This window comes from Gavialis gangeticus, unplaced genomic scaffold, assembly GCF_001723915.1.
Source record: "Gavialis gangeticus isolate Ggan-Ray unplaced genomic scaffold, GavGan_comp1, whole genome shotgun sequence".
NCBI lineage: Eukaryota > Metazoa > Chordata > Crocodylia > Gavialidae > Gavialis > Gavialis gangeticus.
Window position 1 is genome coordinate 119,722,233 of NW_017728992.1, and position 24,980 is coordinate 119,747,212.

A 24,980-nucleotide genomic window follows, 5' to 3' on the forward strand; every position below is an offset into this window, starting at 1 on the left:
GCGGGTTTTTTTTTTTTTTTTTTTTCCAGTATGGGGAGCAGAGCTGTCCCAATTCTGAAGCTGACTCTTGTCCCTGTGCCGATGCTGACAATCAGCTAATTGTCAGCATTGGCATTAAGGTGCTACACGTTCAATTTATGGCACCAGACATGAACCACAAAGATGTTCCACTTTTTTGTGGAAAAACATTGTGGCTGGTTTGCACTTTATGGCACCATAAATCAATGGAATGCTGTTGCTATTACTATTACTTAGGCTCCTGGCACTTACTGTTTGAAGTGTCATTAACACATCAGTCACGCTAACTAAATAGGTGCCAGGGATCTAAGACATACTGAAGGATATCAACAGACAACCGAGGGGAAAATGTTTAGTCTATCTCATACATGGTATACTGAAGAATGGCATAAAGGGAAGATTTGCAAAGAAAAAGCATTTTAGACCCAAAGGTGACCCAAAATTTCTGTTAGGAGCATTGAAAGGTCCATGTTTAATGAGAGTGATCATGGAATCAGAGATCAGCAGTAGGACAAAGGAACATTTTTTGAGTAGTGGTAGAAAAAAAGGGTAAGCCTCAAAATTACTAAAACCTGAATTATTCATTTTTTTTGCTGTTGTTAAAGATACAAAGTTAGTTCATATAAAGAAAATCTGAAACTAATTGTATTTGGATAATGGCCCTCCCCTTTCTACTCACCCCACCATGACTAACTCGGTTTTCTCATTACGTTGCAAGTCATGACCATTTCCTACCCAGGAGCTTAAGTGTGGTGCGGCATGTAAGTAAATGAACACTGTGTCTTTGTGCCTTGACTTTAAATTCTTCTGCTGTTTTCTTGGAGTTTGATATGTCATTCTACATCATGCACAGTGACACTGGAATGATGTGTTGTTTGGAAATGTGCAAGTGTCTTTGAAATGCTTCAGTGAGGGTACAGATACGCAGAGCCAAAGAAATGCTTCAAAAATGACTCTTGAAAAATAAGGAACAACTTTGAAGCACTTCCTGAAATGTTTGCAAGCTCCAGTAGTTCTCTGGTTTCCCACAGTGCTTGGCTCCACCACATCCCTGCCCTGCCCCCATCTCCCATCCAGGAGGAATATGGGGCAGCTCCTGTGAGCAGGCTCCTGTGCACTTCGTTATCCTTGGGAATCTCTGAAGAAGAGGCCAAGGGTATTCAGGGATTCCTCTTCTCTAGATTGAAGGGCAGTTGCCTGCTTGCCTTCACAACTATTTTGAAACACTTGAGGATGTTGTAGTGGGAGAGGGTAGAGGGAGAAGAATATATGTCTGCACAGTGCTACAGTGTGTCAGATTTGAAATATGACCTTGTTAGGCCCGTACATCTGGATACAGACCCTTGAAGTGGAGCTGATGCCTGCAATAGGTGCAGAAAAGCAGACCACCGAAGGAGCGTGAGGAAGTGGAATGTGCCAGGATGGAAGGGAAGATCTCATGAAATTAATTGCCAAATGTTCTAAAGTTTGCTGTTCGTTCTGGTTGATTACACAAGTTAGATTTTTCATATGAAAGCACTCTACAGCCGTGATGTAACACAGGTGCTGCAGAGTGCTTTTAAAATGACCGATTGTGCAAAAAAATTAACCCTGGTCAAATGAGGTAATAGATGAAAGCACTCTAAAGCAGAGCACCTTAGGAACTTGTGTTCCCTCCAGGGTATATCTTTTCCCACTTTGCAGGGCTAGGATGGTGCTTATGCAGGTGAGCACCAGCCCAGCCCTGTCCCCAGGGCTGTTGGTGTGGGAGGAAGAGGGAGAGAGCAGCCAGCTCGGAGCTGCCAGTTGGGCTTTGCCTGGTCAGAGCTCGGGGGTGGGGTGGAACAGAACCCCCTTGCCTTGTGGGCATCCCGGAGCTACCCCGGCTGAGGTGTTGGGGGGAGCCAGGCTGGGCCTGCAAGGCAAGGGGGCTCTGTTCCACCATGCCCTCTCCCTCCCCCACCCCAGCTCTGCTGCCAGCTGCTTTGCCTGGCCAATGTGGTAGCCACTCCCTGTCCCCCTCAGCTGCTGACAGCCCCAGATCTGGGGGTGGGGAGGGCAGCACTGGGGAGAGGGGTGGTTTTGGCAGCCTCCTGAGAAGTTGCTGGAGTGCCCCTGCCTGCTGGCCTGAGCCAGTGCAGGCAGGCTCCAGTCCTGGCCCCTACCCCAACAGGCAAGTGTCTGTTAAGCTGGGGAGAGAGGTGGCTCTAACTCCTGGCACTTCACATAAAGGAGTTAGAGTGGGGACTCAAATATCTGTATGCATCCGTTCTAAGAGAGAGATTCAAAACCAAAATAAAGTGGTTTGGAAAGTTACAGTGGAGATGCAAAGTATTTAGTGTTGCAGATGATGCTGGACAAAAATTGTGTAGGGTTCCTTTCAACCCTAGTGATTCTGTATCAAGATTGCATGTTGTTTCTGAAAGATATACTCTAGTTTTAAAACAGGAATTAAGACAGGCCATAGGAATTTCCTGAATTGTATTGACGTTCAGACTAGATGATTGCAGTGTTTCCTTCTGGGCTTATACTCTGTGAAAAAAGAAAACAATTAGTTTTAAAATCTACACTGAGACAAAACAGGATGAAACTGGAGAAAAGACTAGAGAGCCATAGAAAAGTAGGGTGGGAAGGAACTTGAGGAGTTCATCTGGTAGAGCAGGGGCCAACCTTTTTGGCAGGTATGCCAGTTAGCCCTTCATCCTTCTGGAGTGGCACTTGATCCCTTTCTCCTTCCTGTTCTGCTGCTCTGCTCTCTGCCCTGTGCTCCCCTCCTGATGTGCTGCTCTACTTTCTACTCCCTTCCCTATTTGCTACTGTGCTGCCTGTTCTCACTCCCTGATCTGTTGTGTGCCACACACAAAGGCTGCCTCTGCCACTTGTGGCACTCATGCTGCAGATTGGTGACCCTGATCTATTCCCATTGCCTGCTCTAAGCAGGAGCCTCCCTATCCAAACTAGCCCAATCAAGTGCTTGTTTAACCTATTGCTACAACTGCACAAAGAGACGTATCTTGTAGCCATAACCCAAAGATATGACGAACACTCTGCTGGAGGTAAAGCAAGGAGATGGAGGGCACTGTCAGTAACTTGATACTGAAAGGGGTGTTAAAATACACTTGAGATCTAAGGAAGAGGGCCATAACCCCTGCTACGGAGGAAGGTGAAAACCCCCACAGTCTGTACCAATCTGATTGTGGGGTAAAATTCTTTCCTGACTCCAAGTGTGGTGATTGGCTTGACTTTAAGCATAGAGGCAGCACCCTCTAACCAGGAATTCATGGGTTGTAGTTCCAGAAGGAGCATTGGCATACCCCAGTCAAAATCCCCAGCCTTGGCTACAGTCAACACCCAGTGATTCTGGAGGAAAACAGAAAAAAAAATTCCCTGCCACCTGTATCAACAGGAGTGGAAAAAATCCTTCCTAGCCCATGTGGCAACCAGCAAAGCCCAGAAGTATGGGAAAACCCAAACTACCCTCCGCTCTGTTCTGCAATCTAGTGACATTAAACAACCCCAAGTGTCAGATGTCCTTTCTGCCATACTTACTCCAGCCCCTTCATTGTACTTAAGCTTCATTTTCCTGCCATTGAGCATTGTCTTCTCCAATATCCACCTGTTCTGCTCTGCAGAGCTCTTCTCTTGATCTCCCAGTGATATGTTGGGGTGGGGTGGTAAAGTACTTTGTCTTCCAGAAACACACTCCAGATGATTCCTAATCAATGCTCATCCAGCCTCTTGAAAATCTCCAATGAAGGAAATTCCAGAACTGCCACAGATGTCTGTTCCACTGCCTCACTGTTCTAACAGTGAAGACATTTTTTTCTAAGATGACATTGTACGTAATGGAAATGCATTGAAATGGTAGAAATGCTGGACTGTTATTTCAAGCATATCTCTTTTTATGGAGGGGAAAATGGATTTGGAGTGCTAAAAGCAGAGCATTGTTCAAAGACTGGAATGATTATTCAGATCTTTAAATATTAAAATGGCACAATGTTGCTCTTTAACAAGGGTATTACACAGATGAGATATGAAGTATCCTTCACAAAAAATAAGTATCCAGAAGCTTTATGCAACAGACCAACCATAAAATGAAAAATAGTCAGAGGATGCTCTATCTTTACTATTCCAAGTTATCATATAAGGGTTGTAATGAAACAAATGTATGTACCAGTACAGTAACTATCCAAACAAGAAGGTAAATATAATTACCATTTTATCACGGCTTTGGGGCTGACGTAGTTAAATAATAATTTGTATACTGTTTGTCAGTATACAAATTATACTGTACTGGCCAGTGGTATCCCTTAGGGGTCCGTGGTTGGACTGGTGCTTTTCAATATCTTTATCAATGATTTGGATGGGGGAGTGAAAAGCTCGCTGGCCAAGTTCGCAGACAACACCAAGTTACGGGGCTGTGTGGTCATGCCAGAAGATAGGTTGCAGATACAGGCAGATCTGGACAGGCTCAAGAGCTGGGCAGACCGGAACCAGATGAAGTTTAACACTTCCAAGTGTAAGGTGCTCCATCTGGGGGCAAGCAACCCTTGACATACAGTCTCGGTGGTGACAGCTTGACTTGCACCATGGTTGAAAGGGACCTAGGGGTCATGACTGACCATCGCATGAATATGAGCTGTCAGTGTGATGCTGTGGCCAGCAGAGCAAATAACACGCTGGCATGTGTCTACCAGTGCATCTCACGTAAAACTAAGGAAGTGATACTCCTGCTGTACTCAGCACTGGTGAGACCACAGCTGGAGCACTGCCTCCAATTCTGGGTGCCGCACTTCAGCAAGGACTTGGAAAAACTTGAGAGGGTCCAGAAACAAACCTCCTACATGATCAATGACTTGCAAGGCACACCGTATGAGGAAAGGCTGATGGACCTGGGCCTCTTTAGCCTAAAGAAGAGAAGGTTGCGAGGGGACTCAATAGCGGCTTACTGCTATATCAGAGGAGTGCATCAGGAGCTTGGTGAACAACTGTTCACTAGGGGAAGACCTGGGATAGACCAGGATCAATGGATACAAACTCCTAGAAGCTGCTTCAGGCTTAATACCAGGAAAACCTCCTTCACGGTCAGGGTGTCTAGACTGTGGAATGAGCTCCTTCCAGAGGTGGTGTAGTTACCTACCCTGGAGGTTTTCAAGACAAGACTGGACAGTCACCTCACTGGGATCCCTTGACTCCAGTTGCCTTTCTGCCTAGAGCAGGGGGGGCGGTGTTGGACCTAATGATCTGTGAGGTCCCTTCCAGCCTCTTACAATCTATGAATGTCTTAAGGCATTTTACTAATTCAAGAAACACACACACACACACTTTTTAGAGAGTCATTGTAAAATCTATTTTGATTTTCTGAATTTCTATATTTAAAATAAAAACACTTTAGTGACTGAAAAATCTGTTGGGATTTGAGAAGCACTTTCAGTACTGGGTGTTTATTTAAGAAAAGCCCAGGCATTCAAGCTGATTTTTAAGAAATTGTTCTTAACTTGAATTTTAATACCATGTCTTATATAGCTAGAAGTTGCAGCTGTGAACAAACTGAAAAATACGATAAGCTAGAGATGGTAAGATAGATAGATAAGCACTCAGAGGAAGCACAAACCTCATGGGCTGTGGTGGATGGACTAGTAATGCTCACGTGATCTTCCACTGTCTGAAGTGTTTTTAAAGAAAAGTACTTGAGGTTACAGATAAATTATACTGCTGGCAAAAGAAAGATAAAACAAGTTTTTTGTCAGAAGCGTGGAACCTTTTAAAATCTAAACAAGTACATTGCAGGCAGTTTTGGGTACATGAAATATATTTGATTTTAAAGCAATTGCTAGGCAAAGAAAAGAGGCAAAGTACTACTGAGATTAAATGAAATGATGGCATATAACGGAGGATTTGGAGGGAGAATTCAAGAATTACATTTTTAGACATCAAAGAAAATATTGGTGGTTATTCAGCAATCTGTTAGGAAAATTGGCACAATGAACTTTTTCTGTATGTAGTTTGCTTTTTTTCCCTTTAAATAAAAAGACAAACTCTGATTTGTATCAACATATTGAAGATATCCTTCAAGAACATTGCTGTCTCCAAACCAAATTTTACCTTTTTGAGCCTTTTATTGAAATTGGATACTTTATTCTGTGATGATTTTTATGTCATGTTACTTTGTCAGATAACTGCTTCTAAAAGTTAGTTTCTGTTATACAATTCCTTGTAATTAAATGACTATTCTTTTGTGTCTAGCAAAGTGGTTAGGAGAGCTTAAGTAAATTGGTATCCCATTTAGTTTGCATAAAGAAAGGCTGAAAGAAGGACTGAATTCTTTTTTTGTTCTTTGATAAAAATCATTTGTTCAATAACTAATATTCCATCTGTGGTGATGCAGTCCTTCTGCACAACTGATAGCTTATCAAATTCTCATGTCTGCAAAAAAGCACTTCTTTAACTTAGATTAAACATACCTGATATTCATTAAGATAAATAGCATCAGTGTTATTCTTAAAAAAACAAAAACAACATTATGCATGAATAAAATATTGTACTTGCTGTAAATGCACTCAGCTTCTACTTTATACATAAACATACTATAGGCTAAAATATGCTGCATTTTGTTGTTCATTTTTATTTTTTTTCTAGGATTGATTTTTTTTTTTTTTTTTAGATTTTTTTTTTTTTTTTTAGATTTTTTTTTTTTTTTTTAGATTTTTTTTTTTTTTTTTAGATTTTTTTTTTTTTTTTTAGATTTTTTTTTTTTTTTTTAGATTTTTTTTTTTTTTTTTTTTTTTTTTTTTTTTAAGCAGCTAAGAACAGTTGTATAACATTTCTACTTTAAAACTCATTACTTACCATATGTTCTGAGACAAGGATTTTTTGTGGTATCTTTATTGGACCAAGCATATAGGTGGGAGAGCCCTTGGACAAGCTTTTGGTCATCAAGTGCCCTTCCTCATGTTTGAGAGAGAAGTAGAAACAGCCAAATGTCATAGAAAAGGGTCCGAGCAAATTCGAGCAGTCTGTTTGGAGGGATGGAAGAGGGCTGTAAACTAGATGTTGCAAAAAAATCCTTGCCTCTCTTCCTGGATGCTTCCTGGACCATCACAGTTACAACAACACTCCGACTCTACTACATTCTTAAACATTTATCTTATGATGTCTGTTGCTTGCATTAGGTTTATGAATTCCTATTCTGATGCCCCTCATAGAATCTCTTTGTTGAAGTGAAAGAAGTTTCAGCTTGCAGTGTAAAGAGTCTGTCAGTTTTAGCCCCTTGTTTAAAATATCTGCCTTAGCAGTGGTGACAAAACTTTCTGGGCTGCGGGTGGCATAAATGGTTTGGGGTTGGTCTAGGGATCAGATCCTAAGCAGGATATCAGTTCATGGGTCTGATCCAGTGCAGAGTAAGCATGTGGTCCAGTGCATGGCTTAAGCCCTGTGTGTGCCAGACTGGACCTGCCACTCTGGTCCTAACCCAGACCCATGCATGGGGTCATGTCATCTGTCTGTAGGCTTTGGAAATTTGGTGGTGGGGAAGCAGTGGTAGAGTTAATTGCCATTATTCCCCAGTGTAAACTTCTGGATCTGTGGGGATAATGCAGCTCTGCAGACTTGCTGAGTGGGTTGAAGATGAGCACCCATGTGTTCTAGTATCTTAAATGTTTTCAAGCTCTTTGGATGCCACACCACAGTTTCACAAACTACTGAGAAACATCCAAAGGCATATACAATCCCAATACTTTATATTTCATAAATTTAATTGAATGATTTCATAATCAAATATAATTATGGCCAATGTCTTAACATTTGAGACATGTATTTTCTAGCTGCTTCATATGAAATTTGTGATTTTCACACTTTTAATAAAGTTTCTTAGAAATCCTATAAGAGCAACAGAAATCTGAATTTTAAATATTATTTTGTTTGTTGTCTACTGCAGAGGGGGTTTTTTCCCTCCATTTCTTTAGAAAGATTTTAGAGAACTTATTTATTAACGTTTTTTTAAAGATAGTTGATGGGCTTAATCTGTCAAAGGGCTTGGGGTACTCTCAGCTCCATGGTAGTAAAGACTGCGTTCTCTCCCGGAAGAAATTCAGTATTTTGTAAAACTGTACTCCAGATTTGTAGGTGAAAGATGTTTTCGTTTTAGTTCTGCCGATCTGCTCTGTGATCTTGGGCAAGTCATGTCACATCTTTATTTGTTGTTGCATAGAATAAAGCCGTGAGACTCATTCTTTCCAAGGATTTTCTCAATAGTGAGAGAGGCATATTCTTGTCCCATGTAAGAACATGCTTATCTTTGGGTATACGATTAGACCTTTTGAAATCAACAGGACTGTTCACCTGTTTGAAAGGTTTAAGTGCTATACTTACTGCCAAATTGTTTTTAAGGTTTCAATTTAGGTTCTTTGTAGGCAGAAAATTGCAAGTGCATATTATAGCATTTAGATGATTGAACCACCTGATTTGTGAGTGCAGGTAGTTGGCCTCTATCTGCTAATTGTCCAATGTACATGTGAAACCCCCAGCTTGCTCATAAGTTTATACAGATATGTAAGTACTGTATGTTGTATGCCCACAGTTAATGGTGTTCGTAAAACTGGAGGCTGTTTTTATAGATACTGGATTCCTAAAGAGTCTGTTTAGTGTCTCAAATAAAACTAAGCACTATCCCACATGGAACTAGAGGTCAAAATGATTCCCAGGGAGACTTCCACAAAGTGAAAATGATCATTAGCTATTTCCTGGTCTAAGAATACCAATTATAACGCACTCTCTGTGCTTCACATAGATAGGTAAAACTGTTGAAGTCACTGATATGCAAGAACAGAAGACTGCTTTCTTTAATTGTCATGTGGGTCTCTGGGCTTTCTTGGTTGGTTTGCTTTTTGCCTTTTTTTGTTTTAATATTAAAATTAAGAACACATGAGCATTTTGCTGGTTTCCAAACTATTTGGTTATTGAGCTTAATGGTACAATGACCAATGGATTTTTATTCCAGTGACACCTAAACTTTGATACCAGGTAGTGCCAGCTGATTTTCATGAAAAGGAGTAAATTGCAGCCGCTCATCTTTAATATAGGTATAATAGCACAGCTCATCTTCATCTGAGTAGAATAAAGATGGAACCATAGGATTCAGAGGCTTTAAGGCTCTATGGTCCGTCTTGTGCTTGGAAACTGAACTGGTGTAACTATACTGTTGTGGTTCTTACCAATATAGTTATACCAGCACACACCTTAGCATGGATACTCTTATCCCAATATAATAGTTGTATTATGAGATACTTGGCAGACGAGCTTTATAAAACTTGTGCACCTATACTGATACAATGGTCATCTTGAGAGAGTGTACTGGGGAACAAGTAAAGCAGTGGTACAACACTTTTCTTTTATCTTTTTTTCATGCTATTGCAGTAGATAAGTTAGGTGTCCTCTCTCTCTATCTGACCTGCACTACCAACGTTTGCTTCTGGTTGAGTTTTGTTCTCTTCAGCCTGCCATGGAGTTTGGACTTCTCCAGTCACTGAGCTCCCCAGCAGGGATAACTAGGGCGGCCACTGACGCATCCTCAGAATACAGGACAACCTCTTGGTGAGGGGCAGCCTCCCTCTGAAAATCAGTGGTGAGGGGTGGAGCTGCCACCTTGTCCAATCAGCAGTAAAGGTGGGGGCCACTGGGTCCTTCAACCAATCAGCAGCAAGGGGCAGGACCACCACCTCCCTCTCTCCTTCCCTCCTTGGCTGACTCAAAACCCCTCTCCTCCTGGCTGTGCACCACCCAATTTTAAGCACAGCCAATAGAATCACGAGGACAAATGATTAACATGTATTTCCACCAGTGAACTAAAAAACTGGACTTTTTCCTGTCCGTTCCTCATTCAGAAATGGATGGGGGACAAAGGATTTAAAAACAAGATGGTCTGATATGAAACTGGACCAATGGCCACCCTCGGGTTAATATACAAAACCAAATTGGAGGATACTGTCATGGCCTAAAGAGCCATAGTTTTACCATTTACACTAGTAGAGTAATCTAAAAACATTTCAGAACCTCTTCACTGGAACATATTGGCAACACTTCTGTATGCATTACTATTGGGGAAATTGGGGCTTCAATCTATGATTCACCTATATAGATTACAGTGGGAATGATCCCTTCTCGTCCAGTTCATTTATATCAGAATCTTCTTCTCATCCACGGATATGTTGCTCCATCTGGAATATTTTTATTTTGGAGTTAAAAAGACCATTTAAAAATAAAGTTTGACCTTTGAAAAAATTATTTTCAAATGATTTGCTTATTTGTGAATTAAGACGAGACTATTTCCTTCACTTGTAAAATTATGTAGCACTACAACTGATACTTTAACATTCAGTTGTTTTGCCAATAAAGTATTGTGGTTGGAAAGGAAATTTTAACTACATAAGCCAGATGATTGCATGGGAAGCTACTCAGTTATGTGATGCAGTGTTTTTGTTTAATACCTTTTTTTATTCCAACAGGAAATATGGGATGTATAAAATCAAAAAGGAAAGAGAACCTGCCTGGAGATGGGCTAGATTTGAAGAACCAACCAGTACGTAAAACTGAACGAACTATTTATGTGAGGGATCCAACGTCCAATAAACAGCAAAGGCCAGTAAGTAGATAGTCTCAGGGGAGAATTCCAATAGTGAGATCAAAGCATGACAGGCATAACTTAAATTTCAATAAAAAAACGCATGCAGAACCTAAGATTAATCATTTTAGTTCATAGTTTGGCTTTGTTATTCTATACAGTTCACCCTCAAAAGATAAGTATTAAAAAAAAGTTGCTGGTAGTTCATTCCTTAATAAATATATCCTTGTGTCGTCTTTCTCTCTGGAGGAATATTCTCCTAAATGTATTGTGTACTGTTCTTGCATTGTTGATGCTTTACAGGAAGGCTGAGTGACATTTATTTTTTTTAATTCAATATTTAGTAATTTACTGTAGTTTGGAAAGATTTTTAAAAGTATCAGGCTTTCTTTATAAAAGAACCACCTTTATTTTTAATGTGTAGTTTTATGCTGGTAAGGAGTATACTATATACAGCTACAGGGCAGCTGCTTAACAAGTTGGGGATTAAAATACTGAGTGTTCGATTAAGAAAGGCTGAGGTAATCCTTAATTTGACGTGTAATTTATGATTTAATGATTTAATTATGACTTGATCATTTTTGGTCAAGTTTCCTCAGCCTTCACCTCTTGCTGCTTTCTGTTCGCGTGTAAGGACCAAGTGCAACAGAATAAAAAGCAGTTGTGTGTAAGAAGAAGCAGGGCAGTGGAAGTCCCCTCTGTGCCAAGGAACAGTGCTCCACTGAAAGTAGCAAAAAGAAAATGTTAGGGAAAGAGGCTAGGGAATACAAAAAATGTTTGCTCTTCCATGTCAAGAGGAACAGAGCATAGTTGCATGTTAGCTCTGCTGGTGGTCTTTGGATTGCAGAGGGAGAGGTGGCATGGATAACTCCCGTGCAAACCCGTATGAATCGGATCTTTCACAGGGGAGAATGTATGAAGCTGTAAATATTTTTTGCCTTAAACTGGCAAAACAGAAGGTTAGTTTCAGTGAGGATAAAAATGGGATAATTGGCCTTAGTCAGCGGTGAACACTTCTACCCCATCTGTAACCAATGGCTTCAGTGGAGCTATGCTGATTTATAGCTGCTGAGGCTGTTGAGCCAGCATATCATCTGAATCAAATATGATTCTCTTTAATTACTTATTTACTCTAGTGCTGGCACTTAAAAAATCCTGTAGTTTTTTAATCCTTGTATTTGGATAAATCTAAATAATGATTTTTTGCTGAGGAATTTAAGAAAGGTAATTAAATTTTTGCTCTTTAACTTTATGAAGCTGCCCCTCTGTATTGACAATTATTGCTTTATTGCCATGTTGAAGTATCCTTGCCAAATGTTAGTACAGGAGCTGCAAAGGTATAAACTTGCCACCTTACTTTTCACTTCGGGAGGGGATGGGGGAGTGCTATGCTGCTGTATTCAAAGTTTAGTTGGGATTTGCATTACTATTTATTTTTAAGGCATCTAAGTGTTGCCCAAAAAAATAGCTACATGTTTCTTTTAAGTTTGGGTATTTGACCAGTCAAAATTTGGTCAATTGACTGGTCAAATATCAGTCAAAATTGTAAAAAAAAAATGTTAATAGGTCCAAGTAATACACAGAAAAAGCCCAAATTTTCCATTAAGAAATGTGTCAAAAATGATAAAAAATCATTTCTGTCAAGAAAACTACAAAAAAAAAAGAGGGGGCTTTTTTTGTAAAATTACTATAACCTTTAACTGGTCAAAAATATGCAGTCAATTGACTGTTAAATTGATAATATTTGACTGGTCAGTTGACCAGTTTGCCAACCCTAGTTTCTTTATAATTTAAAGTTTTGTAGGCATCTTAGAAAATATGTGCAAGATCACGCCAAACCAGCCTATGTTTATAAGTTATTTTATTAATGTACTTATGTGTAAAGTGAACATCACAGTGACTTGAAACTGCTTAATTGAGCAATATTTTGTTTTAGGCAAATACAGACACACAACTTTTACCAGGTCAGAGGTTCTGTAAAGCAGGTATGTTTCCATAAAAATATTAGCAATTTGTAACAGCTTTTTAAGAACGTATGTAATGCTAAGATTATCCATTGACTTTCTGCATTAATAGAAGCAGAGGAACATGGGACCATTGTAGTAGCCTTGTATCCTTATGATGGCATTCATGAAGATGATTTGTCGTTCAAGAAAGGAGAAAAAATGAAAGTTCTTGAGGAGTAAGTATGACAATGTTGGATGTAATGTATCTTTTGATGTTACTAAATGACTTTTCTTGTTGTGTTTTTTTACTTTGTGCCCACACCCATACAAAAGGAAGAAACTTCCTTTCAGTGTGAAAGTGAAAATGTTCCACTCAGTTCTCTGTATTGCTTGACAACCATCTTGGGGGAGGGCTGTTGCATTCTGCCCTTGAAGCTTCTGTCAAGCTTCTCAGATGGCTCTACTTCTAAGAGAAGTGTCATGTCTCTCTTTCCAGCCTGGTCAAGCCCTCAGCAACAAAGCAGATAAATAGCACTTGGTTATTTTTGGTTTGCATATTGTGAATTCTGTTGTTTTTGCTTTTCAGACTAGGGGAATGGTGGAAAGCTAAATCCCTCTCAACGAAAAAGGAAGGTTTCATTCCAAGCAACTATGTAGCAAAGTTAAACACTTTGGAAACAGAAGAGTAGGTTCCTCTATATTCTAGTACATTTGAAACTTTTCTACCCTATTGTGGGCCTTTAGGGGGTGGGTTAAAACTAACCCTTGACATACTTTTCAGATGGTTCTTCAAAGATATAACCAGGAAAGATGCAGAAAGACAGCTCTTAGCTCCTGGAAACAGTCCTGGATCATTCCTTATCAGAGAAAGTGAAACATTAAAAGGTAGGCAGTCGATTTAATCAGTGGACTCGCTGATTAGTCACTGAATCTGCTCTAACAAAAATTTTGCTTTCAACAGATGTGAATTTGGCACCATTTTGTTATGTTGCTTTTTAGTATGTAACCATGAATTCAGTTGGACTGCAGTAAATTCTTCAAAGGAAGTGAAGAGATTCAATAAAAAATAGGACTGTGAGAAACCAAGGGAAGTTACCTTGTCCATCTTTGTACTCAAGGCAGGATTATCATTGTCTAAACCACCCCAAACTAAGCATTTGCCTAATCTGCTCTTAAAAATGTCTAATTTTGGACATCATGATTACCTAATGAGTTTCTGAATCTCTATAGGTAATCTGTTTTAGTGCTTAACCACCCTCATGGTGATCCTGGTATCCAACTTATGCTTTCTTTGTTGCAATTTAAGACTGTTACTTCTGGTCTTATCCCCCCTTTACACAGAGAACAGTCTGTTACCATCCTCTTGGTACTTGGACTGTTTTCAAATCCTCTCAAGTCTCCTCCTCTTCAGACTAAATACCATATTTACTCAAATACAAGACAAGATTCCACCCCCACCCCCCAATGCTGATGGTGGTGGGGGGGCTATCCTCTTAATTTGCATACAAGGAAACTTCATTTAATATATTGTCTGTCATTAAAATGCTACCAAAAGCAGCATATGCTCAGTAACGGAAACCAACTATGAATGCAGCCAACACTGAGTATCACTGCAAAACAGCACATGGCCTGTATTGGGCAAACATGCTGATAGGAAGCTTTTTTTTTTTTTTTTTTTTAAGTTCTGCTTAAAAGTGTGTTTATGGAGCAACTGTGCTAAACTTGTAGCAGTTTTAAAAAATGCATCAATTCTAGAATAACTAAGTTTATGGGTACTAAATGCAAATTAATACAGGTATGTTAATTTCAAGGTCAGTGTTTTCAAGTTTGCTCCTCATTTTCATGTGTTCAGGGAGAATAGAGTCTGATGGTAAGGTAAGGGTGTGGGGGAGGAGCTGTAAGGGAAAGAAGTTGAGGGGGCAGAGGGTAAAGGGGTTACCCTTCAGATTTATTTTCCTTGCTATAGCAGCAGGAAGGGGACAAATTCAAGGCAAAACTCCAGTACTTAGATTCTATACCAGGACAACTGTAACAAATTTATCAATAGAATCTACTTATGGGAGGGGTGGCTGTCTTCTGTTTAGGTTGGTATGTTCAAGTCAACATGGTAATCTTAGTTCTCCCAATGTTATCTTGTAAGTCGTGTTTTATAGACACCTGATCATTTTTGTTGATCTTATAAGAATATAAGAATTGCCATTTGCTGGGTCAGATCATGAGTTCATATTGCCCATTACTGTTTCACACATTCCTCTGGACTATTTCCAGTTTGTTCATATCTTTCTGGATGTGTGGTGCCCAAAATTAGGCATTGTTTTAGGTAAGACCTACTGCTGCTGAGAAGAATACAGGCATTGTTTCCCATGACTGTTCTTGTATCCTGGGATTCTTCAGGGTTCTCTTATTATTTTTCCCCCCAGCAGCAGCAGCACATTAAATCATAGCTTGTAAGACATGCTACTCTTCATGTTTCTTTCTGCTGTACTGCAGCCTAGTCATTCATTCCCCTGTTTGTATTTGTGGATGTGATTGTTCTGTCCCAAGTTCAAAATACTTTACGTTTGTCCTTATTGAACTTCATATGGTAAATTGGAGAAATGGCCTGAATTTAATAAAGGTCATTTTGTACCTTATCCTGTCTACCAGAATATCTGCTACTCAACCCAGCTTGGTGGTCTCTGAATATTTATTAAGTGCACCCTCAGTACCATTGTCCTTCCATCTTCACTGAGTTCTATCACTTAAAACTAGAAGGAAATTATAGAATCAAATAGAGATAAATGGTCCATCCTTATGCTAAAATATTGCTCTAAAGAGAGAGAGAGAAAATCCCGATTGGTTCTTGAGTAGTATCTTGGGATAAGTTCAGTGCCAGCAGTGGGGTTCATTTGGTTATGTTCCTCATGCCAATTGTAAAATATTTGAGAGAGATAAACGTGGAACATGACAAGTAGGCAAAATATTACTTACTGCATTTGTTATATCTATTGAATATTGAACTATAGAAATGTGTGTTTTACAGGCATACAATCTACCAAACAGCTTTTTTGCACTGTTTTCCACAGGTAGCTACTCCCTTTCCATCAGGGACCATGATCCACAGCATGGTGATGTTATTAAGCACTACAAAATTAGGAGTCTAGACAACGGAGGATATTACATCTCTCCAAGAATTACTTTTCCTACCATCAATGAAATGATCAAACATTACCAAAGTAAGTTAAATGAATTAGTGGATTACTTGTCAGATATTAAGCTTTATTTTAGTGGAAAAATAATTTATTTTTCTATTTCAAGTCTTTCCAGTACATTTTATAAATAATCTAAGCACTGTGAATGTTGTTGAAAGATTCATGTTAAGAGCGAAACACAAGTTCATTCAGAGTCTAAGGCAGTGGTATCAAATTTATCAGGTCCTGTATGGCAGATGTGTGGGGCTGCAGTAGTTCACAGGCCGGATTAGGCCTGCAGACCATCTCCTTATACTGGATTCAGTGCATGGGGCTAAGCCAATGCAAGTACCATGTGCAGCACATACCCCAAATTGGCCCCATGTTCAGCACTGTATGTGGCATGCAGCACAGTCTAGGGCCTGCTGCATCTGGTGTGCGGGTCCAGTCCAAAACCCCCAGGCATCACTGCAGGCCAGATGATAGGTCATTGGAGGCCAGATCCAGTCTGTTGGCTGTATCTTTGTACCTCTGGCTTAAGGTCTGTTACTGGTACGAGAAAGTCTGCTTCTGATCTCTCATTTACCAGTATAAAATAAATAATAAATGTAAAAGTCACTCCTCCAGAGTTACACTAATGTGCAGTTAAAGTGAGAAAAAAACAGATAAGTTATAAATAAAAAATACTGTGTTTGTAAGTGTAATGGTATATTATAATAAAGGTGGACAATATTTACAAAATGTATTACATCTGGTATGTTGTTAAACATCTACTGGTATCTTCATAATATGAAACAAAAGCAACCTTATAATTTTTTATGCCAGTGGTCAGGCCTTTTACTATTGAATGTTCTGAGGAAAAATCAAAATTTCCATTGACAGGGAATATTACTTTCCAATATGCAGTAATTACTTTAAAATGTTTATAACTTCTTGGTTATCATAATGGTGTTCTCCCACCCTTGCCCCCATTGAACATAGTCTTGATAGTTCAGAATAGTATTTTGGACACTAGAGAGAAAATATTGGGTGGAAATTTTTCAAAACTACACTGAAGAATTAACCGCCTAATAAAATTATGCAAGTCTTTTTATTATCATGCTGCATGTGTCATAATTATTTCTTCTCCTGTCACTGAACAATTATACACTAAAAAAGTGTGATATAGGAATTTCAAAGCAATGCTAGGGGGGTACATAGCACATACCTTAAAATAATACTCATTTTAAGGTCCACTTAAAGTTTTAGACATTTCAGTAAGATCAAGATTAGGTATTTTAAGTCAACGGTAGCTTTTTCCATTATTTTATTGCAAATGGAGTTGGATCCAATGATTCTTTTAAAGAGAGAAAGGAGCAATTTATGTGCAATCATCACTTGTCTTCAAAATGCGTAGATGACTTGGTTCAATGCTACCTGCCCCTCCACCCAATAATTAATAATAATAATAATTTTGCCTGTCTTAACTGACTGAACCAGCATATTATGTACGTTAAATGTCTTCAGGGACATAAATTCTCAGGTGATCTTAAGCATGGTCTAGTGGCCTGAACATGGGGGAGGGGTGCAGAAATATCTAAATTCTGTCAATGCCTGGGCCATAGATTTCCTGTGTTTCAAAATTTGCTGTCTAAAGTTGGGCATCTGAAGAGGTGAACTTCAACTTTCAGAAATCTGAAGTCTAGGAGGGGAACAGCAGATACTCGGTGTTTCTGATTTTTTGATCATAAGCAACAAGATCCATCTCTTTTTGTTTTTGTATTTCCTGAGACAGGTCTCCTATTCTGTCTTCACTGACATGCCATCAGCCACTAGAACATGCATTTTATTTACTTTGGTGTTACTGCCCTCTCTGAGTGAAAAAAGCACACATTATGAGCAGCCATGACCTTTTTTTGTCTGGCACTAACTGCAGATCACACAGCTGTTTTATAAATTGGTTTTTGAATTCCAAAACCCTAAATTCGTTTGAATGGCTAAATATGATGTGCTGAATACAGCAAGATTGGTTTCTATTAGATCAAAGCATTCCTCATAATGCCTGTTTTATTTTGAGCCGATTGGTGTTGATCTGCAGTTGTGCCTACATTAAACAAAGTATGTTTAACAATGCAATGGATTTTTATACTTTGTTTTTCTTTGAAAAACAGAGCAGTCAGATGGCTTATGCAAAAAACTGGAAAAAGCATGCATTTGCCCTAAACCCCAGAAACCTTGGGATAAAGATGCATGGGAGATTCCACGGGAATCAATTAAGTTAGTGAAAAAACTTGGAGCTGGTCAGTTTGGAGAAGTTTGGATGGGTGAGTAGATGATACTTTGCGGTTTGCTTAGGTCTTTGAAAATATAAATATTTAAAAAGTCACTGAAAAATAAATGTCTACAGTAGAGTTTCAAAGACACTGATTTACCTTTGTGTAAATCAGCTTTGACCCTCATTAGAGTATTATCTGAATTAATTTGCCCTATTACATGTGTACAAATAGCACTTTTATCTTGGAAAACACCCTCTCTTGATGCAAAACATGTGAACAGAACTTGTTAGTTTTTTGTGGGGTTTGGAGGCCAGGGAGTGGAGGTTCAGTGCTTCTTGTGGCAGGTGGGTTCCCAAGCAGCCGGAGCCATCCATACTGGCTTTTTGCTGGTATTGTTGTAACGAATCACACTGATGGCTATCCTTGCAGATAGTGACCACAGAAAGCCATGCATTCAAGCCTTACACTGTAGTAACTCGTGAACAAGGATTTGATCTAGGGAGAAAACTATGGGTGGATCCAGGATTTCCTAAGAGGGTGCAAGAGCACTAACTGGTGCTGCAGAGGTGGCTGCACCTCTGCTTCCATCCTCTCCCTACCAGGTGGGCAGACCATGGTGTGGAAGCAGCAGCTGGGGACTTTTCTTAAGTCCTGAAGCAGATAAGGTTCTTCTCTCCTCCACACACACCAGCATGTCCCTTCTCCCCTCTTATTCCCTCATTCTTCCACCTGCCACTGTCTCTGGCTACCGCAGAGGTCGGGGGAGCTCCAGAGCCATTCCTGCCCCGCTCTTACTGGTCTGACTAGGAGTAGAGCTTAGCTTGGGGCAACAGTGGTGGCAGACAGTCTTTTCTGTCCCTGCGCCTGGGCTGAGAGGAAACATCTGGAGGGACCTGGGCAAGGAGGAGAAACCCACCCACTGCTACTGTTCGTGGCTGAGCCTAGCTGCCTGTGGAGCCTGACTAGAGCGGGACAAGAGCAGCTCTGGCTTCAACAGTTTCCTGTGGCAGTGAGTTTCATATTCTAACTGCTTGTTCCACAAGTAATATTTTCTTTTACTGGCTTTAACTTGGATTTTTTTAATTAAGTTAAATATTTTTTTGCTTTTGGAAAGTGAGAATTAAAGGCCCTGATCTATCTTTTTTATACTATCCATTTTTTTAAAATATTTTTTTCATGTCCTCTCTTATTTTTAATGCAAGGAATTCCAGTCTTTTCAATCATCCTTTCCATGTTCCTCATTATTCTCCTCATCCTTCTCTGAATCCTTGCTTCTTCTTTAGAAGTTGTATTTAATGAATAAACATCTTAAATATTTTACGCTGTGGGAAACAGTGCATTTCTGAGTTTACTTCCTAGGCTAGTGTTCTGACAAGCTTTGAAGAGGGACTATTGGCCAAAATATTGTAATATTCTTATAGGAATCACTGCTTGTAATACTGTTTTGAAATGACTTTACTAAGTAAAGCATCGTTGTATTAGCATGAGTACAGCATCTTTAACAGCTAATCAGAAATCTCCAGTCTGACCTACAGATTTAATCTTTCAGTGTAAAAAAGAATACAAGTTGTATATCTGCATAATATATTGTGGCTTTTTTATGAAGATGTGAGCTAAAGGGCTTTAAGAAGGCACCTAAATCTGGCATGCCTGGATGATGCTTTATTTAGTTTGGACAGAGACCAGCCATTGTGCAACATTTTTTTTTTTGTCTAATAAACTAGATCAAGAAATGTTTTAAACTGACACTGAAATACTGTAGAAAAATCTGTGGTGGTCTGTTGTCCACTCAATGTAGCTAATTTCAGGAAGTGACTAGTTCTGCGCACACATGCATAAAAATTTAAAAAGGGGTGTTTCTGGTTCAAGATGTTTCCTCTTGTTTTTGTGATCTTCTCGTCATCTAAATTGGGCTTAACATTTGCCTTTGTGAATTATTACTTTATGGGAGAAATTACTGTACTGTGAAGTTGAGCAACGTGCTTCCTCTCACTCTCTGCTGCATTTCTGAAGTAACAGAAGCTGATTTGCATGGCGGGGATCCTTTCTAGTTATGAGCATGATTAATCTTAGTAGCAAAGAAGTTAGAAGTGGAAAAGACATGTTGGGTCATCTGGCCTAACACCAGGCCACACAGGATTGTAGCAAGTATGCTTCTCCACTCATTGCTAATAATACGCTACTGAAAGTACTAAGGAGTGGCATAGTGGCATTTGGTATAAGCTACTTGTAATATTCTTCTGATAAATTACTTCTGCTTTATGTTACAAAGGTGATTCCTTTTTTTTTTATTAAGCACTATTAGGTGTGAGGCTTGATTTACTGAAGAGCTTTCTGTGAGTAAGTTTAAATGCATTTATAAATACATTTATAATAATTTATATAATAATACATAACTATGAAATGCATATGTATTTCATAATTACGTATTAAAAAGTATATAATTATTTGCATAATTTATAAATACAAAGAAAGTTGTGTGCATGTACGTGTGTACTTGCCTTACACACTAGCAGCAATGTACTTATGGGTTTGTCAATATCTGTTTATCATTAGATGCAGGGTAGTAGTGGACATAGTCTTCCAGGACTTTTGGAAGGCCTTCGACACTGTCTCTCACCCTGTTCTCATTAAGAAACTGGGAGACTGTGGTGTCGACACTGACACAGTCAAACGGGTCGCCAACTGGCTGGAGGGCCGCACCCAGAGAGGTAGTGGATGGGTCATTTTCGACCTGGAGGGATGTGGGCAGTGGGGTTCCCCAGGGCTCGGTCCTCAGGCCTGCACTGTTCAACATCTTCATCAGTGACTTGGACAAGGGGTAAAAAGCACCCTGTTCAAATTTGCTGATGACACTAAGATGTGGGGGGATGTGGGCACACTAGAGGGAAGGAATAGGCTACAAGTCAGACCTAGACAGGTTACAGGGGTGGGCGGATGAGAATAGGATGGGATTCAACACTGACAAGTGCAAGGTGATGCACCTGGGGAGGAAGAACCAGCAGCATACCTACAGGCTGGGGAACTCCCTTCTCATCAGTGCAGAGGCAGAAAAGGATCTTGGACTTGCTATTGATGCCAAGATGAATATGGGCAGGCAGTGTGGGGATGCGGTCAGGAAGGCCAACCGTACCTTGTCATGAGATGCATCTCAAGCAGTTCCAAGGAGGTGATCCTCCCTCTCTATGCGGCACTGGTCAGGCTGCAGTTGGAGTACTGTATCCAGTTCTGGGCACTGCACTTCAAGAGGGATGTGGACAACATGGAGAGGGTCCAGAGGAGGGCCACTTGCATGATCAGGGGACAGTAGGGCAGGCCCTATGAGAAGAGGCTATGGGACCTGAACGTGTTCAGCCTCCACAAGAGAAGGCTGAGGGGGGATCTTGTGGCCTGTTACAAACTAGTCAGAGTGGACCAGCAGGCATTGGGGGAATCTCTGTTCCCCTGAGCACTGCCAGGAGTGACTAGAAATAATGGTCACAAGCTGGCAGAGGGTAAATTCAGATTAGACGTCAGGAGGCACTACTTCACAGTCAGGGCAGCTAGGATCTGGAACCAACTTCCAAGTGAAGTGGTGCTGGCTCCTACCTTGGGGATCTTTAAGACAAGGCTTGACAATCACCTTGCTGGGGTCATTGGTCCCCAGTACTCTTTCCTGCCATGGCAGGGGGTCAGACTTGATGATCTGCTCAGGTCCCTTCAGACCCTACTAACTATGAAACATTCCATGAAGTGGCTACTTTCTCTGATACAGTTTATAAAGATTTTTATACTTTTGAGTTGGTGTACAGGGGAGCAGCTGCACTGACATCATAGTTTAAAACAGCCCCCCAGCCTACTTTTTTCTATTCATTTTCGTCTCCCGGTACCTACTGCTATGATACAAGTCCTAACAGTCTCTGGCACTAGTAATCTATGAGTGAAGGAGCTCTCAAGTAGGGCTAAAAGAAGTTAAGAACACAAAAAGAGCCGTTATAGTTTATTTTACTAATGAGTCACATTTTTCTGACATCCCAGGTGTTGGGTTTAATATACTTTAAATGTCAATCTGTAATATTACAGTGTTGGTATCTTTTTATGCAACTACCAGAGCAGCAGAGGAAGTCAAACCAAAGAAATACCTTCTTGAAAATAAGAGTCTAAAAATGTTCCAGCAATTTTTTTGACGTATCTGATTATGGGTTATCTAATTTCCTGTGGCAAATATGCAAGATAAATGGGTGTGTTTGAAAACGTTGCAGATGCGTTTTTGCAGTGTATTCATATTCTGAAAACTAATTCAAAGTGGTCTGGCTGAAACCTACAGAAAGGAAGGAAGTAGAAGCTTCATCACTTACCCATCCCCTTTTGTATTCATGTTTCTTGTAGGAAGTTAGAGTGTGTGAACATTTGTCTCATGGATTGCAAGTGCCGGACACCGAAGTGTGGGTGTAGATCATCAGTCAGATTCAGTAGAGGCAATGCAGGCAGTGGAGGGGAGCCTACAGTAGCAGAAAGTCTGCTGCTTTGCGTGAAGCTTGTAACAACCCCAGTAGTGAGTTGGGGGGGGTGGGAAGTGGCATGAATCAAGTTCATATCTCTCGCAGTCTCTTCCTGGTTGATGTGCATTCAAAGTATGTCTGCCTGGCAACTGATCTTTTGGGAAACTGATATGAATGCAGTTAGAACCAGGAAATGATTATTTATATTGTGGTAGTGCCTAGCAACACTGCTTAGGGACTAGAACCCCATTGTGTTTCTGCTGTACAAACACGTAACAAAAAGATGGTCTCAGTTTCAAATTATATCATTCTGCTGTTTAGCCTGAGCCTGAAGCCATTCCATAACTGACCATTCAGACTGCGTTGTGTTCCTTTCTGTGCCACCTGTGATACACAGACAAGTACATACTTAGCAGATGACACCGATATGGGTGTAGGTGTAGGCACTCTGGAGGGTAGGATTAGGATTAAGAATTACCTTGATAAACTGAAGAAATGTCTTAAAATTAATCAGTTGAAATTCAGTAAAGACAAAAGTGAAGTTCTACACTTGGGATAGAACAATTGCATGCACAGAAACAAATGAGAGAGACTGGCTAGGCAGAAGTACTGCGGACAAGACTCAAGGGTTATAATGATGAATGTGTCAATAAGCTCTTGTACAGAAAAAAGGCAATAGCATACTATACTAACAGAAATGTCACATGCAAGTCAAGGGAAGAAATGATCCTTCCACTCCTGTCATCGCTTAGTAGGGTCTCACTTGGAAAGCTTTTATGTCCAGACTTGTGCCTTGCAATTCCAGAAAACTGGGGACAAATTGGAAAGAATTCAGTGAAGAGGAACACAAATGATTAGTGGTCTGGGAAATGTGATTCAGGAGAAAAAGCTGAAAGAAGTGAAATTTAGTTTGGAGAGTGAAAGAGGGATTTGATAACAGTCTTCAAATACCTGAAGCTTGGTTATGAAGAGGATGGTGATACTCTGGGGCATCAGGGGATAGGACAAGGAGCAGCACTCTTAAATTACAGCAAGGGAAATTTAGATCGGATATCAGGAAGAACTTTCTAATTATGCGAGTGGTTAAGCATTAAACAGGCTACCTAGAGTTGCCGTCTCGCATCTTTTACAAACAGACTAGCCAAACATCTGTGTAGGTTGGTTTAGGCAAAGATGATCCTGCCTTGAGCAGAGGGTTGGATTTATCAGTAGTCAACAATGTTTTGTTGTGGGGAGAAGGGATGGGGGCTGATTTTTAATGCAGCTGGCCTTCAAGAGTGGGCAGCTGCCCACTCTCAGCCTGTACTGGAGCCAGAGTCAATCATCGCTTCCCTCTGCTCTGCTGCAGTGCTGCTATTGCTGCGTCTCCCTAGTGTGTGGGCAATGCCCCCTGCTGCTGCAGTGGCACAGAAGCCTCCTTGCCCTGAGGGCCAGATGAAATGCCTGTGGACCACAGGTTGCCAACCCTTAGACTAGATGACCTCTTGAGGTCCTTTCTAGCCCTGCTTTTCTCTAATACCGTGAAAGAACCTTGCTATAGCTGCCAGCTAAGTGATAGTTCATAAGCTTCAAGTGCTACCTTAAATCTTCATTTTGGGGAATCTGATTCAGTCCTTGGCAATGACCAAGTTGACAGTTGTTTCATCTATTCAGTCAAGTTATCAGAAATGAATAATATACCTATCAGCATTGATTACCGTTTTTCTTAAGTAGTATGGGGCTGGGGCTGGGGCCTGGTATAAAATTTAAGTGCCATTCTGCAGTGGCCACACTTCCTTTATCTGGTTTCCTCAATTGTATGTGAGAAAATAGCCAACTTCTTTCCTTTTCGCTGTTAACTAACAGAAGAACGGTCGAGGACCAAGCTCTTAAGCCTTGTTTTTTGTTGTTGCTTTGTCGTCCTTCCATTTTGTTCCGTCACACGAGAGGATTCTGGTAAAACATAATTTATTTTTCTGAACGAAGGGCCGTGCCACGGTGGGATATGCCAAGTGCCCTTGACCCCGACTGAGTAAATTTTAGTACCTTGTACACTTCCTGCAAGGAGTTCAAAACAGAAGAAACATTTTAAAATAAGCCTAAAATGGTACGTTTGTTTGGTTTTTTTTAAAAAAAGATTTGTATGCAACTGTTTTACATATAGTAAAGTGCCTATTTGTCTTTCCTTTCTTTTTAACTCTTCTATGCAAGAGATTGTTCCTTGGCTGCACTTGGTTGTGCATTGTACCAGGCTTAAGGACAGCTTTTGCAGGTTGTGTTTTTTCTTCTTTAAAAAGATGGCAAATGACACTAGGAAGGGCACTAGTTTAGGATTGGGAAGACCTGGATTCAGTTCCCTGTTCTGCCACAGATTTTCTGTATGAACATGAGCTCTTTCTTTGCCTGGAGTGAGTAAGGACTGGGCTGTGTACCTTCTTTTAGAGAGGCAAACTGTTAAAATATGGAAACTGGCTTGTAGCTGGGTGTTGTGTCTTGAATTTTACCTCTTCCTGTTAGTTTTTTTTTTTTTTTTT

The 24,980-nt window shown here is 40.2% G+C and overlaps 1 protein-coding gene across 2 annotated transcripts in view; it reads left to right on the forward strand.

The window, feature by feature from the left end:
- LYN (LYN proto-oncogene, Src family tyrosine kinase) overlaps positions 1 to 24,980 on the forward strand; it is a 98,909-nt gene that overhangs the window by 33,389 nt on the left and 40,540 nt on the right. Inside the window, exons 2-8 of one of the 2 annotated variants that reach the window (XM_019527425.1) lie at positions 10,500 to 10,636; positions 12,552 to 12,600; positions 12,692 to 12,797; positions 13,148 to 13,246; positions 13,343 to 13,446; positions 15,627 to 15,776; positions 17,882 to 18,034. In XM_019527425.1, the coding sequence (XP_019382970.1) occupies positions 10,500 to 10,636; positions 12,552 to 12,600; positions 12,692 to 12,797; positions 13,148 to 13,246; positions 13,343 to 13,446; positions 15,627 to 15,776; positions 17,882 to 18,034 (798 nt within the window). The remainder of the gene's footprint in view (positions 1 to 10,499; positions 10,637 to 12,551; positions 12,601 to 12,691; positions 12,798 to 13,147; positions 13,247 to 13,342; positions 13,447 to 15,626; positions 15,777 to 17,881; positions 18,035 to 24,980) is intronic. The other variant, XM_019527432.1, reaches the window with a different exon arrangement.